The sequence below is a fragment of the Lonchura striata genome, chromosome 1 (genome assembly GCF_046129695.1).
Source record: "Lonchura striata isolate bLonStr1 chromosome 1, bLonStr1.mat, whole genome shotgun sequence".
Classification (NCBI taxonomy): Eukaryota; Metazoa; Chordata; class Aves; order Passeriformes; family Estrildidae; genus Lonchura; species Lonchura striata.
This window is the reverse complement of record NC_134603.1, coordinates 38,854,266-38,871,825: the sequence shown is the minus strand read 5'-3', so window position 1 is coordinate 38,871,825 and position 17,560 is coordinate 38,854,266. Positions and strand designations below refer to the sequence as shown.

The window sequence follows — 17,560 nt, the reverse complement described above, 5'->3', positions numbered from 1 at the left end:
TAGAAAAACTCTAGTTAAGAAAATTGAAAACAAGAAAGTGAGCCGTATAAGCTGGCCCTTAAAATGAGCTCCTTGCCTGCAAATATTTCATCCTGAAACCTTTAACATTTGGATGGATAGTCCACCATATATTAATGTCACTAGAATGTGACATTAATTCAAGTGGGAGTCTCATTTCACAAATCATTTTAAACACATTTTTCTCACCTCATGAGCCCTGCTCTTAAGCTCTGCAGCACCAGCAATGAAATTATACATTAAGATATCCAGGCTCTCAGTGTATTCTCAAACATAATGTCATGTCAATTTGCATTGACTCCTGTAATCATACTTAAAAATTATTATAGGTCTAGAGCCAAATAGTAACATTCATGCAGAACAAGGGAATCCCAATAATCAACATATTTGCCTGCAATTGAGAAAATGATTGGTATTTGCAGGAAGCAATTTAGACTTTGCTGTCTCATTAATAATAAGAAAATAATATTTAATTACTCATCACCTAGAGAGTTTTAAACAATAGAAATCAATAAGCCTTGTTTCCAAAGAACCAAACTTCAGATAGCTTTTTCCTTCTCTCAAAGGAAAGTTTCCCTGTAATATCTACTGGTACGTGAAAGAATTTATTGAATGCATACATACTTTGGAAGCATAAGGATTTCAATAGTGTGTACTCTAATATCTATTTATATCTGGGAGCTTGTAAGTATGAGTTTAGTTAAGTACAATTGAATTATGATGGCAAACGTGGTCAATAGATGACTGTTAGATGTTCTCTGTAATTCCTTAGGGTTTTATGGACTAGGCTTTGTAGATTCACTATTCTGCTCTGCAGTTTGTTTCTTTTTAAAATAAGCCAATTATGAACATTTTATGTTAGCATTTTCTGAAAATTTACATAAGGATTGATTTTTATCAATTAAGTACCAGCACATATTTTGTGTAACTAATCTCCAAACTTATGTCATTGGGGATTTTTTTTGTTCTCTAGGACCTTTACATTGTAATTTCATTTGAAGACAGTTGAAGAACATGGGTGTGACTTCTCTCCAAATACAATGAGGGATTTCACCCGTTATTTTCTAAGTATTCCTCCTGTCTTCATTTTCCCATGATTTACAACAGAATTGTGTTCCACATTAACAGGATACCTCATTGAAGTTTCAGACTGAAAACAGTACAGTCCATGCAAAATTGTTGCTTGGTCATTCAACTTAATACCTAATTAATTTTAAATTTTAGTGATTTTTCAAAAGTTTCTCAGAAAATTGCCAAACATAAAGGCTTAAAAGACGGTTGTGAAGAATGAAATAGCATGCTGACCAATGTAAAATAGCATAAAGAAGTGAATTATTTGTCAAGGAATAAATAGGATTTAAAATGATTTTTTAACTAAAAATGTTCAATTAGATAGCACTTGAGGTCTTCAGAATACTTTTTGTTTCAATCCTTTTTCTTCTGACCGAAGGCTTTTTCCATGCTCTCAGGGAACTTAACGTAAGACTCGAGGAATAGCACTACTTTTCTAGGAACGAAACTGAGGAGAAAAACATTGAATTAGCACTTTTTTTTTTTTTTTTTTTAGATAAAGGTACTCCATAAATAAAGAAATGACAAATACATTATATGTGCTCAATACTTCTAATATCTGGTAGCAACACATTTGACACTTCAACGTTATAAATTGGGAAAATGAATGACAGACCAGGATATTTTGTGAAAGCCCAGTCTGCAGAGATGGCAGAGACTGGAAGCAGACAGTGCTAAACCAGGCATGCTCCCAGTATACCATCTCAGGAAAATTTTTCAAGTTTTTATACCCAACTGCAGCTTAAAACATTTCTTAGAGACAGAAGAGGCCAGAGGAATGTTACTTACCTAGATTATTAAAAAATCAAATTCACTGTTTCTTTAAAATTGGGTAACTGGAGTGACTACAGGAATATTAACTAAAGGACTGTTCTGACTAAACGTTCCTGCTGATTTTACAGGCAGTGGCAAAGGAAAGAAGGTAATGCTAGAAGACAAGTCACATGCTTACATTTTGAGACCAAGTCCGTATACAGCTGGGGGCATGATCAGATAAAATTTCTCCTTTTTAATTGCATCCACAATCCTGCTGGCTGCATACTCTGGATCATAAACAGGAAACAAACAGGGTTTTCTGTAAAACAAGAAAAAAGGGTTATGAAATTATAATACTTTACTTTTGTGATAAATACACACATACATAATCAAATAATTTATGCATTTCCCTCCTTCCCCTCACAAAGTCATGAAAAGGAATCTCCAAACCTTTTTGTTCCTGCTATCATCAAAATAAATTGAAAACACTTTGATGAAGTTGTGAATTTAGTGACTTTTTTGTAAGCTGACCACAATGAATTTGATGCCCACATTGATTGCAGCTTTGGAATCTTCCAAGCTTAGCCATACTATGTGCTGGTCTATGCATCATTGCTCTCCAGCAGTCCTTTCCTGCTGTAAATGCTGAGGTGACAGCTAAATAGATCAGGACCAGGCCTATCCCCAGCCAGGAGAAGGGCTCTGCTCTGCATACATGTGCTGCTGCATGATGATGAATGGTGCAAGCAGGAGCAGAGCACTGAAACCAAGATCCCTGGTACTGCACTCCTGCAATGGCTCATTCAGTGCTTGCAGCCTCTCCCATCAGAGCAGCCACAGAGCCACCCACCCGATAGCATCACCACAGCTGTTCTCACTCAGAAGTACAGCACCTGCCAGTGCAGACACTTAATAAGGACAGGTCATGGGTGTCTTGGCAGCCATAACTGTAATTACACTGCCAAAATTACTTGGGACAGAGAACATTAGCACTCTCCCGACAAATAAGGTTCCCTTAAATACTTCTGTGTATCCCCAACTGTTCCTTGACTGTGAGGTCATTGCACAGTTCTTGTCTTTCACTGTTTGCAAGATTTGCATTTCTTTATGTCTGTGCCAATAGGGCAAAAATGTTAAATTGAAAATGAAATCAACCAATAAAAAACTGAATATGATCTACCCAGTGAGTGAAAATGATTTTTATATATGGAATAGTACAAATCTAAGCTTTACTTACGCGCTTTTAAAGCCTTTGCTTAACCTAGTACTAATAAAATAAGGGCAAATGATTGTCGTTTTAATGCCACGTTTTCCTCCATGATACAGTTCTGATTGTATGGCTTCCATCATTCCAATGATTGCACTCTTACTTGCCGAATAATCTAGAAAGGGAAGAAAAGAGAAATATCCAAAATTGTAATAGCACCACAATAAAAGCTATATACGCATCTGAATTCTTTGTAATACCATTTAAGCCATGATATTATTTAGTTCTATCATGGGCAGTCTTGTAATTAGCATTTAAAACATATTGGTGATCCAACTCTGGAGATTTATGGGTCTTCCCATGAATTATGCACAGTTGCCTAAGGATAAAATGAATCCTTTTCAGAGGAGACTTTTTTTTTTCAGTGCACTGTAGACAGATATAGGCAAATGAGCTTATTCAGCATTTTCTCAAAATTTCCAGATACTCATATACCAACCAGGCATTCTTTCAGTTCAGAATATCTTCAACTTTTAATATCACATGCTACATTTCAGAAAGAACTATTTATAGTGGTAAAATAAAAATACCTTACCTATAAATGCTGCTTCAGCCTATTACTTCTGATTTGCCCTGTAACTACAAGACTATTTTGTTTTCCCAGTAAGACTGAGCTTCATCTGATTTTTATTGTTTGATGAGTGTATGGAACCCCATCCTCAGAGATAATCAAAACTTGCCCTCACACAGCCCTGTGCAACCTAACCTAAGCTGGGCCTGTTTTTATCTGGGGATATGGAACAAGTGACTTTCACAGATTGCTTCTGACACAAATTATTCTACAGTTTTCCAATTGTTAGAAATTAATTTAATACAGTGCCTTACATGTAATTTCCTAGAATCTTTTCAAATGTGTGTGAAAATAGTTGCTAGATACAATGAAATCCAATTTTGCTAAAAGAATGACTCCAAGGACTGGCATCAGAAGTAGTTTGCTATTCTTCAGGGGTTCACAGGCAGTGAATGATGGGACCATACAGCCTAAATATATATATATATATAAGGTGTAAAAGGTTATAATGCATGGACGGGAAGGCCCACTCCCATAAGCCTTACAGTTATATGATGAAAGCTCAATGTGACTTGTATTATCAATACCAAATACGGATAATATACCAAGGTAAGCCCTGGGTAACAGGTGGCAAACACTAGAGTAACACCATCAATCAGCAGAAGAAACAAGAGATCCTTGTTACACTGAAGTTCAGGCTCTCATAGGGTGACCTCAGAGATATAAGCAACACGTAAGAGAGGCTTGAGGAGAGACTGGGAAGCAGACCCAGACTGATGAAATAGGCTAGACTAGCAGACTGCTCTCCTGAGGGAAACAACTGAGAATACTGAGCTTTAAATATCTTAAACCATGCTTCATTCAAATTAGTTTTGTTGAAAATTATGCCAGAATGCCTTCTGCACTTGAAAAACCAACTGAATGTGTAGTTTCAGGTACAACCCTTGTGTGTCTCAAGTCTCTGAACATTCACCTGCAGAAAAGCTGTCATGAGAAAGTTTAGACAACCTGTTTGCAGGGCTCTGTCCCACTGCACGTGTATGAGCTGAATTGTCCTTATGTGGAGAAAAGAGTCTATAACTGGACAGTAAAACCTGCAGAGAGCTCCCTGTGTCACTCAGGCACGTGACACCATCCTGCTCCATTTCACCATCACCTCTGGCACTCACAGATTCTTGTCAGTACAGACTGCTTGAGCCAAGCATTTATGAGGCGTGCAAGAAAAGTGATTAGTATGTAGATCTATTTTGCAATGGCAGCTGACAATAATTACCTGACTGCATGTAGAGTCCCAGCAATCCAGCTCCACTGGCTGTGCTAACCAGGTGCCCACGGTTACGGGCCACCATGGCTGGAAGAAAGGCCTTGCAAGTCTAAAAGAATATAAATACATTTAGTTTAAAATTCCCTTTATAAATAGGCATAACAAAAATGTTTCATTCCAAAATTAGGTGGGACAACCTGACCTGCTTTCTGGATCTTCAATATATAAGAAGCCCAAATGACATTTTACCTCGGTAACAATTTTTAAATGAGAGACAACGTCTCCTTGAATGACTGCCCTCTGTCTGAAGATATAACAGCATTAAAAGCATCTTATTAAAAGCAGCAAAGTTTGTATTTTGTCTACTTTCCCGTTTCCTCACAGTTTGTCTGTTGCTAAAGGTTTGGTACACAAGAGGGAGCTAGAAGCCAACACATTAAGGAGAGTTTCAGCTGTCTGTGGGTCCTTTTTGTTACAAGCCGAACTGCCTGACAATTCCAGCACTCCAGGACACCACTGTGGTTGATACTAATTGGGAAGAATGCTAATGTTTTACAAAGGGGGAGATATAAAAAAGAGACAAGAGCAGTAACAATTTTTTTTCACTAGCTGAGGAATCGCATTAGACTCCAGGTGTAAGTGGTTAGTATTTGTTGCCCTCCTGCCCTGCGTTTCTTCAGACCTTTCAGGGGGAACACCTCTCCCAGTCCATTTTTCTCAAGCATTTGGAAGAATGATGCAGTGTGGCTGGGGAATTCTTAGAGGACTTCTATCTCCAATGATTTTCCATTGAGGAATGCCTTTTAGTGAAGGAGTTGCAGTGCTAGATTGTTCCCTGATGCAGACTGTTCACTCAGGCATATAAACAAAAGCTGCAAGAGGGGGCAATAGTAACACTCACAAAAAAACCCCACAAAACCTCTGCTAAATCTGCTGAGATCCAAAATAACTGCAAATTCCTCCAGAGGTTAAAAAACCAAAACAAATTCTTACCAGCTGGATTTGTTTTCTATGTATTTCAATCAGATTGTGACTAGGAAAGAAAGCACAGCCTGAAGGGCAACATGTGCAACATAAAATCATGGATTCATTTAGGCTGGAAGAGACCTTTCAAATCATTGAGTCCAACTCGAAGTATACCACTGCTAAGTATACACTGCTAACTATGCTTGTGTCTCCCTGAATGCTGCAAGTCTCTTAGGCAAAGCCTTCAGATGCTTTGGAAACATCAGGAGCAGGGAAGCCACATGACATCATGTCAGCACTCTCCTTTCCACCACAGCTTTTACAGGTAGGGTGTGTTTCATGGTACAGCTGCACAAACATTGATTTACCAGAATGCCCAGGTGGGTTTGTGTGAACATTACTGAGACATACTGGGGAGACTGTCTGCAATTACAGGATGATCATGAAAACATATATTCCCCCAGTCAAGATCTTTCACATCCCTATTTCTAGCTGAATTTTTAAGTTAGATTGCCACCATTGTGGTTTTCACACCAAAATACTTGTCTTTACCTTTTGGTCACTCAGAAGTAAAAAACCCACAAAAACTTTACCCAGACTTGAGAAAAGAAGTTGACTCTGAAGGTCTTTTCAAAGTCTTCATCTGTAAGGTCACAGAACTTTTTCCCAATCAATATGCCAGCGTTATTGATTAGAATAGTAACATCTCCAACTTCTTTTCTAACCTGAATTAAAAAAAAAAAAACAAACGAAAACGGATAAACAGAAAACTTTAGAAGGTATCCTTGCCTCTTGTGCTTCAATTATGAGAATGTTTAGTAACATTTGCAATAATTGATATGTATGAAAACATAAGCAGGCAAGAACTGTTGTATTGCATTAGATCAAAGGTCCATCTAAGCCCACAAGCCCTTGTCTCATGGTGGAAAGCAATGCAAATAGGACCCGGGCTCTAAAGTCTCTTGTGTGCTCAACTTTTCACATGCTGCAAATTAGGATCTTGTGAGAGGTATAAGATATCTATATCATTGTCTTTAATATATCCCAGTGATTTACCACCCTGCCTCCCACCCCAAATTTGTCTAATTGCTCCCTGAACTCCAGAATACTTTTGGCTTCCACAGAAACCAAAGGTAAAATGTTATGCAGCTTTGGTACACACCATGAGCATGCTTTAACTGCAATCAGAACACTTCCAGTCCCCTATTTTTGGTGTTGTGAGAACCTGCATTCCTCTGCTAAGCCTGCTCAACCCCTTTTCCATAGAATTTCTACTGAATTGGAAAGAATTCAGCTCAGATAACTGGGGGATACCATTCTCTGAGCATAATAGCATCTACTAAGAAATAGGTAAAATCATCTTTAGCTCCATTTGGGTTTGTTTTCAAAAGATTTTGTGCCATGATTTGGATTTGTATCAGAACAGATGGCCATGATTCACTTATAGTATGAAGAATAAGTCTCACGGATTTCTCTACTAAAGGTAGATGATTATCTCTGGTCTCAAAAATTATGTTATGACTACAAAAATATTAAAATCCTGCATGTGCTGATATCTGGCAATTTGGAAAAAGGCGATTGGGTCTGGTGCCCTAACTTTTGACCTTCCTTTGGCTCTCTCAGGTAACCTCAGCATCCAATGAAGATTTGTTTGACATTTCTTCCGCTGTTTAGGCCTCCTCATTGACAAATAGGGCTGAGATACTTGCACCTTTCCATCTACATAAATGAATGCAAATCATTAACTGTTCAACCCCACACTTCAGTATGGCAGGTTTACTCAATTTTTCCTTTGAGGAACACATCTCTACTTTCTCCCCACTCTTTTAACTGCTGTGTCAGTATACGATGATGTCAGTACATATGATGATCCTCCTTTTCTTATCATGACAGCGTATCTTCAACAATGGCAGCATTTTAATTACCATGTCATTGGTTGTCCTGTTTACTCACTACTACAAAATATATGTGAAGCTTGGCTTCCATTTAGAAAAAGCCAAGATGATTATTCTACATGATGTATATTTTTAGATGTCTGTTTATTCTTCTGTTAACATAATTTCTACTAGTTTTCTGTAAGACAGGTTCATAGTGTGTTTGTGTCCTCTCACATGCCTTTTAAGACTGGCATATTTACTATGATTTTTCCTTGATCATCTGTTATAGCAAACACATATTCTGTATTTCTAGTCCACCAGATCCATGTGTGACTTCCTTTAGAATTCCCAGGTGGACACTTCTTGTTTCTGAAAATTAGTTGTTGTTCACTTGACCAGTTTGTTCTAAAACCTCTTTAGAGACTTCAATGGTCTCTTTTATTTCCTAGAAACAAAACTTACATTATGGGAAAATACTTATGCTTTGTATAAATAAAGAATAAGTGAGTATACCAAATAAAACCAATTAATTTAACTTTCTTGCTATTGCTTTCACTTTTGTGTCCAAGCTCAAGACTTTTCATATTACCAATCAAAAATTTGCAGGTATTTCCAAGAGTAGGGGAGGTTGATATTTGAAAAGCTCTTCATTTAAGAAAATTTCTGTCTCCACCACGACTGAACAATACATGCAAATATCTGTGGATATGTTGGTGTTAACAATAATTTGACACCTTAACAGCAATTTTTAAATTTTGAACTGCTCTTTAAGTTTCTGTTGGCAGGTCAATCTGTGCACTTCAGAATAGTGTTTGCTGATTTGGGCGCAGCAAATTCCACAGGCTGGAGTTCTGTGGCTGATTTGGTAATGTGTTTGGAGATAGAAAATTACTGGGGACACAAAACAAACATTTTGAAACTCTGCTAAAGTAAGAGCAAACAAATAATTTCAAAATGTTATATTTTTTTTGTCTACAGTGTGAGTGAGCTGTGGCCCACATGCTACTTAGAAGTAAAAGAAGTCCTTGTGATTTGAAAGCATGAGAATTGCCCTTCCAGTTATTTACAGATTCTGAATACAACCTACCTTTTAAAAGTACTTTCCTTAAGAACATTTATTGAGTAAAAAAAGTGTTTCAAACTTTCATTACCTTTCTCAGAAAGACTTAATCTAATTTGGTTAAAATTAAAAACAGCCAAAAAACAAAGAGCTGAGCCCCTCCATGTCCCCATCTTTCCACCCACAACTTGTAGAAAATTAGTGTTACATTTCAAGTCTATTCTGAAACAATCTATCAACATTCACATAATAAAATAATTTAGCTAATTTCTCTGATGTATGCATTCAGACACAGAATGTCAAAGATGTGACTTGAGAGTCATGTGTATAAGCACACACATTGAGAATTTAACAGAAGTTTACACCTGGATGAAGTTTGCAGGATTATAAGTGAAGTTACACCAAGAAGCATTTTCAGGCAGTTTAAAGAAAAGTAAAAATTATCCATGTTAATTCAATGTCCAATTCCTGAACTCTGACAATAATAATAATAATAATAATAATAATAATAATAATAATAATGTAATAGTTTACAAAGCACTGGTCAGCACAGGAGAGGAGTTTCATTGAAAATTGAGCTCTTTACTTTATTTTCCACCTGTATTGATCAAAAAAGGAACTGAAGCCCTCAATTTGACTGGAGTCCAGCCACATCCTAATGACATGTCTGAAAACATGACATCCAACATCACCCTCAAAGGACTACATTTTGCTTCCTAAACAAATAGGCAAAGGAAATAATCCCTCTTTCACAACATCCACTGATCTTTTATTTTCAAATTATTTATTGATATCTTAAAGAAACTATAAAGCCTAAGTAGGCTAATATATGGAGATAATCTCTGCTGCATGTTTTACCACACTCTTAATCTAAACATTACCATCTCACAGTGAAGAATAGAAATGGATAGATCTCAACAGAACTGATTAAACCCAGTTACTTTGTTGCAACCATAGTTGAAGTTCCATCTAGAAACTATTCAAAAGGAGAAAGATATTGCCCTACATGATCACTTCCCTCTAGGAACGGTTTCAAAAAAACAATAAATTCAACAGGATATTCTATTAAAAAGAAGCAAAAATACAGATCTTACCTTGTCTGCCTGTTCATAGACATCCTCCCTCCTGCTACAGTCACAGTGGTAGACAAACACCTGGTTGGCTCCATTTTGTTGGGCTAATCTGCTTGTTTCTTTGTTACCTTCATCATCGATGTCCCACAGAACCAAGGTTACTCCCAAAGGAGCCAATTTTAAGGCAACCTGCCTTCCAATTCCATTTGCAGAGCCAGTAATAAGTACTATTTCACCAGCAAAATATTTTTTGCGTAGAGAAAATATAGAGAAGGTGTTCTCGATAATTAAAAAAATAAAAAATTTCAGGTACTGTAGTAACTTCTGGATGCATCTGAAGTTGAACATGATTTCTCAGGCACAAGCACCACTCTTCTATTGTGCAAACCCAGAAACACAATACATTACAATAGTGGGATATTGACAAAAAAAAAAAAAAAAAACAAAAACAAGGACGTGGTTGACCTTCAAACAGCAAGTTCTTTTGCAGTGTTCTTCTGTGCAGATACAAAATATATTATTAAAGACTTGTATTGTGAAAGCTACCTTACTACCTTACTAGTAGGATTAAAGCAGCTATCTTCCTCTAGATCCTACAGACCTGTTTCATCCCGAGTTCCTCACCTTCCAACTCTGTTTTTAAAAACGTTTAGTAACACATTTTTAGACAGGTATGTTGCGGCGATAGCCGTAGAACACTTTGTTTTCGCAGCAAGGTGATTCTAGCTGAACAAAAAAGTACTGAACACGCTGGTGCGGTATCAGCCTTAGGAAGGAAGGTGTCCTCCTTAGCAGGAGACGTGACCTCTTTCAGAATCCAGGCAATTGGGACGTTCCCACGCCTTGTGTATTTCCCAGTGCTGTGCGGCCGAAATCACACCACGCGTTCCCATTTGCCAGCGATTGGCCAGGCACAGGGAAAAGCCTGGCCCTGGCACTTACGAGCCTTGCTTTTCATCCCGCTTTAGGCAGCACCGCTCCCTTTACAGTGTTTGGGAAGGGGCAGGAGAGGCTGAGGAGAAGAGTCCGCACGGTCCCGGCGGATCGGACCCGTCCCGTCCCGTCCCGTCCCGTCCCGTCCCTGTCCCGTCCCCGTCCCGTCCGTCCCGCCGCGGCTGTGCCCCCTTGGTCCCCTCCCGGCCCTGCCCCAGCAGTGACATCTTCCCCCGCTCCCCGCGCTCACCGCCGGCTCCCGACTGTCCCGCACCTGCCCTCCCGCCGGGACCAGGGCTGGCCTGGCCCTGCCCAGCCCGCCCAGGGCTTGGCTCCGTGCGGGGGAGGTGCGGGGTGCGGGCCGGGGCAGGCGGCGCTTCCCGGCTGGGCGGGTGCAGGATGCGGCTCTGCGGCACAGGTACCTGGGTGCCTTCCCTAGGGCTGGGCAGCAGCGCCCTATCCCACTCGGGACATCCCCCTGCTGCTGCTGCTGCTGCTGCCGCCACGTCGGTGGCCCTCCCGCACCTGGCCGGCCCGGCCAGCGGGGAGGCACCGTTGGCTCCATCCCGCCTGGCCGCTCCATCCCACCCGGAGAGCAAGTGCTCTCCTCCCTCTGCTGCTGCTTCGCTGGAGGTACAACATTAAACACTTCTTAATTTATATCAAAAAGGCAGATGATGATTGTCTAAGTGTAGCCCCTAAAACAGTGAATTCCCTGATTACCAGCTCACACCTCTACAATTACTTTTGTGGGTTCTCAGTTTCCCATACATGAGTTATCGAACTCTAAAACTACAGTCCCACACCACTGTATCATCAATATTTTTTGATAGAAAACAACACACATACTTAGGTCTGTAAGAATGTACTTCTCCTGTGGCATCAGCTTGTATCAATCACCAGGAGTCTTCCACATACTTTTTATGTAAAAAGGCAATAAAGAGAACACTACCGATTTGGTGTACTTTGCATTTCAAATGAGTTACATTAGAGGTCTTGTTTATTGGCAGGTCATAAAAGGAAAAAATTGAATAAATTCACAGTGTGCTCTGATGTACACATCTGTGTTGTATGCACCATTCAGATTACAGTATATGGGAATTCATAAGATTTTTTCTGTTAAGCTGAGATAAAACGATAGCTCACAAAATTTGATGTCATTTACACCAAGATATATGGAAAACTATATGCTGTCAGTGTAAACAGTTGTATGGAAGGGATATCTTTCCATGCACAGTTAACTGTTGAATATTCTATTTAGGTGCCAGCAAAAGGGGAAGCTGAAATACCTCCACTGAAGATGAAGGCAGATCTCAAAGCCTCAGCACTCTGTGGTTCCAAACAAGGTGTCAAGAAATGCAAAATAGATGGGTAACCTAACTCCAAGTGTCACATGCTATAATCAGTAATTACATGGCAAAAGAAGCAGATTACAGTGAGGGGAAACTCAAATGATTCAGCAATGAATTCCTGGTTATGAAACAAACCAGGGAAGATGCTTGTTTACTATGATGACATTTCAAGGTGAACAACATCGATGAGGAATGGTGTTGCAACCAGAACTTTGTAAGCTGTAAGTTTTCAGGAGGAGCCTGTTTCCAAAGCACGTGTTTGTGCAAGTATGAAAACATATAACTTTCTTGCTCTTATGCTGATCTGAACTAAGAAGCAGACAGCTATCATTCTATAAGCAATGAAAATGACAATGATGATTAATAATTTATATACCTAAATTGGATGCTTTAGTGTGGTAATGGAGTGTTACAGCTCATTGCTATCTAGAGGTAAAGAGTGGATGTGGTAAGGGGTCTTGGGGAACACATAGTGATTTAGGATAACTTGCCTTCTGCTCACTGCCAGCTAGATTTGATGATTCCTTTAGAGAATTGTTTGACATTTTGAAATTAAGTATATTTGTGTGGCATTTTTTGTCTCAGTTTTGTCCCAGTGTTTCAAAACACTGAATTGTGTTGTCAAAGAGTAATTTATTCTCCTGACTAACGTATACACTGTAACTGGTCTCTAGCCCCAAACTTACCTTTCTCTGCAATTAACTTTGAATTTGTACCAGAAGCTCCATTTCTTAAGCAATAGTAAGAACACAGGAATGAAATTGTCCATATTTGACTGCACTGAAAAGAAAAAACCCAACAAAAAATCTGCTGCAGCTAGAGAAGCCACAGAAATAGTTCTGTGAGGGATATTTTAATTATTGACCTTTCAGTAGCAAACCTTCACGTCTCTCCTTTCTTTTAATCATAACAATCTAGTAAACATAGGAAACAGGGCAAATGCACAAATAGATCAATCTAAAAGTTAGAAGTACATCACTAACAATATCAAGAGCAGAGATAACCACACAACCATACTTTAAAATGACAGCTTACCAGCATGTTTATTCACCTCTGTACACCTTATATATGTTGACTCCATGTTATGAGAAATTAAAAGATGTCATAAGAGACTGTTGTGGTTTAACCCCAGACATCAACCAAGCCCCATGCAGCCCTTTGCTCAACTCACATGTGATCAGGGAGAGAACTTGGAATGAAAAAACTAGAAAAATAGTGAGTTAAAGACAGTTTAATATGGAAGGCAAAGGCTGGGCACACAAGCAAAGCAAAAGAAGGAATTAATTCACTGTTTCCCATGGGCAAGCAGGTGTTTGGCCATCTCCAGGAGATGTCATCATGTGTAATGGTTACTTGGGAAAACAAATGCAATCACACCAAAGGCCCCCTTCCTCCTTCTTCCCCCCACACTGTGCACTGGACGTGATGCCATAAGGTCTGGAATATCTCCTTGATCACTTGGGGTCACCTGTCCCAGCTGTGTCTTCTCCCAGCCTCCCCTGCACTCCCATACACTCATGGCAGCAGGAGAAACAGAAAAGGCCTTGGCTCTGTAAGTCCTGCTCAACAACAGCAAAAGCATCTTTACATTATCAACCCCATGTTCGGCACAAAAATCACCACAGAAATGTAGTGAGTGATTTGGCTGAGGTGTTCTCATGGTGTAAATCCTCTGGCATGCTTGCAATTGTCAAGGTATTTCAGTGAGTATATGCTTGTTCAGTGTGTGAAATTGTCGTGGCTGCTAATGGCCATGCATAGTAATTGTAAGTATGATTCATTTTATTGGCTGGCCTTTTGATTGATAGCAAAGATTAGGGTTAGATAATTATTCTTGTCCTCAAGCCAGCTGGGCCTTTTGAATATTTCTGGTGAATTATACATTGATCAATACTTTTTGTCACTAAAAATGTAAAGATGCTTACTGGCAAGGTACTGAGACAAATGATATTGAAAAATATTTCTCTGCTGAGCTGAAATAGGTGCTTTAGATATATGTTATTAATTACTGGCAATTATTATATCCCACAGCTTTTAATAAATGGCTATTAATTATTTTTCAATATATTAATAATTCATTCATGTATTATCAGCATGTAAAACTTAAAACTCTACTGCCAAAAAGAAAAATATGGATTTAGTAGAATAGGATTACTTTTTTAAAGTGCTTGATAAATAATTACCTTACTGGACAGCTGAATGACTTGGGTTTGTCTTTTTAGAACTTAATACAAACCATTCACATACTGCAAACAGATGTGACAAATTCCTTGATAAATACAGACAAGGGATATTTTAACATTTTCTGACAAAAAAAATCTCCCAAATATACATAATTCCTCAAAAGGTGAACTTTTTAGCAGTGGTAAAGACTGGTGAGGAAAAGAACCTTTCTGTAGGTCACTAGTATTTGTTGAAGTTAACAAATTGATATAATAAAAACATGTCCATGTTTATAAGGACCCAGAAAGAAGCACACAGTATCTGTCTGATAGTGAATTAAGTAATGTGATTGGCTTTTTAGAGTAATCCAATATTGAATACAAGTGTGAATCTCTTACTACACAGTGTATGTGAGAACCTTAACTCTCCAGTTTTAATAATCTTAACTTTCAGAACGGCAGGAAAATCTCCAGTTGTTTCCTATGTCAAAACATGCTTCTGATCCATAGAGGTCAAAGGCATCAGCCTGAAATCTCACCAGATAGCTATATCTTAAATCTAAGTAATAGTTTTGTTAATTCATCAGAAGGAAATCCTCAGCACAAATTCAATGAATCCCTTGGACCTGTGCATATTCTTTCTGTCAGCTTTGGCCAAAACTCAGGACTACAATGGAGCACCCACTAGGCAATGTGCTCTACAGTGAAACTCTCATTCTACCTCAAGATGGGGTTGATCAGAGATATACAGGAAGTGGCTGTACACTCTATAAATGAAGAAGAAAAAGAGTTCCAGGTCACAAAACTTGGATCTTGTATCCTGAATCAAAGCATGAGTTGCTTGCTTTCCAAGGAATAGTAGGGAGCACAGAAGACCTCCTTTCCTATGTCTGTTTTCTTTTTTTTCTTTTAATTGGTTCAATATACTTCATCACACTGTCAGCCAAACTAATTTAATCTCCACTGAACTAAAAATTTGTAGCTGCTGTATGAGATAGCTGTTGGAACACTGCTGAGGCATGATCCAGGGGATAATGCCTGGATCCAGCATGGATATCTATCCAGCTTAGATATAGGCTACTGCAGCTATGGAAGGGTTTGTACTTACAAGCATGTAAGAAAAACATTCAATACTGTAAAGAAAACCCTTAGTTAATGAATTTAAGCCATCCTACAGTGAGCCTACAGAGACACTGCAGCTCTAAAGCTATGGAGATGTGCAGGGATCCCTCTGCAGGCCTGTGCATGCCTCATCCATCTTCTAAGATGTTGCTTATCTGGATCCACATCTAACCCTGCAGCTGCTTAATGTTCTGCCAGTTGGTAACTACCATGTCAGGCAAAGGGCAGCTCCACCCTGTGACTGAGAATGTGCTTGGAGTATGTGTCTCACCAGCTCCAGGCTTATGGCCTGGCAGTATCCAGGTGTGCTAAGTGTGATATTACACTTATATCTGGTGTAAGGGCACCAGTTGCAGGGCACCAGTGCTTTTCTTCTGCTTCATTCCAGTGAAAACACACAGCTGATGCTACATTCCCTGGGAAGAGGGCACAGGGCACAAAGCCTGTCATTGTGTTTAAAGACATTTAAGAATTTAATCTGCGGAGACTCACATCGCTGGAAATGTAAAACATTTGGGAAAAAGCTGCTGTGCTCTTCACAAGGGAGAATACAGGTGTCTTGGGGACCATTTTAGGTGAATGAGGAGAGGACAAAATGGTAAAAAATTCTGTCATAGGTGGAAAACTGGCTTTGCTTCCCAAAGTGAAATATAATATTCCTCAAATATGCCAGGGAGGAAAATTTCTTTAGTCAGTTAGTCAGACATACAAAGTAATTTTGTGTGTAGTCTGACCAGTTCTTCCTGTCAAGTGGTGTTCCCTTCCAATTAGTTAAAAGGCTGAAATAACCCTCTTTAACTCTTTTCAACTTGAATGACAAGTATTTATACTATTTTACTAGGATGCGTTGCTTATTTACATGTAGGTACAATAGCACTTGAATGTAGCCATAAATAATTTACATATTTTCTTGTATTCTGAAAAAGAGTTCTTATTTAAGTGATGGTAGTATTGAGGACTACAAAAATGGGTAACCTGATCTCTTTTAGCCTTACTAAACAATATTCACTGTCACTCTACTGCAGCTGTAGAGCCTAATAGTGACGAGGCAGTAATAGTAGTTCTGGGTAGACTGATAGCAAGGGGAAGGAAAGATGGTATTCCTGCTCAGGAAGTATCCCTTTTCTGAAACCACTTTCTGAGATCAGGGGCTGGGTTGGCTTAGGGACTTGGAACTCCAACAATATAGAACAGAAGACAAAGGGGATTTGCTGATGAGTGCCTGGGCATTTAGGCTGACAAAATGCTGTTTTATAATAGCTTCCTCAAGGTGTGACTCAATGCGCCTGCTGAACTTGAAAATTCAAATAATCTGAAAATCACTAACCAAAGAATAATTATCCCAGGAAGAAGTGCAACCAAGAGACAAGAAGAGCTGCAGTACACTAACACTGCCAGCAAACCACAAAAGACCTCTAAGCAGAGCAAGAACTTGAGAGGATGCCTTCAGTAGTGATGGATATTATTCAGAAAAGGATTTCCTCTAAAAATGTATCTTTATCACTGCTATGCCTAGTTATTTTGCCTCAGGTTAAGGTCATTTAGTAATTTAATTGCTCTTCTCATTAAGAACCTGCGAAACTGAGTGACAATGGTATTCACATTTCCACAAAGGGTGTAGGGAAGATTTGTTGTCATGTTGTCACTATTTTGGTCATGCTTCACTAGTGATCTCAGCCTTTTGAGGTCCTGCATGGTTTGGTGCTGGACAGTGAGCTTGGTGAGTTTAAAATGCATTTGTAGTCACCACATGTTCTGAATGGTCATGATGCTGGGAACAGGTTCATTTTATGCAGTGATGTGGAAACCACTGGAGTCTAAGGGATCTCTGAAGAATCCACAGGGAAAAGATATTACTTCTGAATTCATATAGCCTGAGACTCTTGTTTCAGACTTTTTGTCTTAGTTACTACAGAGAATTCAGTATGATGGTTACCTGGGAGTGAAATACATCCTGTCTTCCATCTGCTGATCAACAGCTTGGTTAGCAAAGTTTAAGCATGCAACGATTCCCATAGAAGTCCTATGCTTTGATTAATTTCCACTGCATCTGTTCAGATAGAAGCTGACAGCTTTTCTTCTGGTTGATGGGCAAAGAATCAGTTAATCATGTTCTGAGAATGACTTT

The 17,560-nt window shown here is 39.0% G+C and overlaps 1 protein-coding gene across 1 annotated transcript; it reads right to left on the bottom strand.

Moving 5' to 3' along the window:
• Positions 1-1,343: 1,343 nt before the first annotated feature.
• On the bottom strand, positions 1,344-10,288 carry LOC110484803 (epidermal retinol dehydrogenase 2). Its single transcript, XM_031504182.2, has 6 exons — positions 9,885-10,288; positions 6,447-6,578; positions 4,897-4,996; positions 3,083-3,227; positions 2,042-2,164; positions 1,344-1,537 (listed from the first exon to the last, which is right to left on the bottom strand). The coding sequence occupies exons 1-6, from the start codon at positions 10,209-10,211 to the stop codon at positions 1,444-1,446; spliced, it is 921 nt and encodes a 306-aa protein (XP_031360042.2). The 5' UTR covers positions 10,212-10,288; the 3' UTR covers positions 1,344-1,443.
• Positions 10,289-17,560: the final 7,272 nt, after the last annotated feature.

What these genes read in the sequence shown, in the direction of transcription:
- LOC110484803 (XM_031504182.2), bottom strand. Translation starts at nt 10,211, where the DNA reads ATGTTCAACTTCAGATGCATCCAGAAGTTACTACAGTACCTGAAATTT. An exon ending in ACTTCTTTTCTCAAGTCTGG is followed by an intron (nt 4,997 to 6,446) that starts GTAAAGTTTTTG and finishes ATATTCTTTTAG; the next exon opens with ACTTGCAAGGCCTTTCTTCC. An exon ending in AGCAAAGGCTTTAAAAGCGC is followed by an intron (nt 2,165 to 3,082) that starts GTAAGTAAAGCT and finishes CTTGTTTTACAG; the next exon opens with AAAACCCTGTTTGTTTCCTG.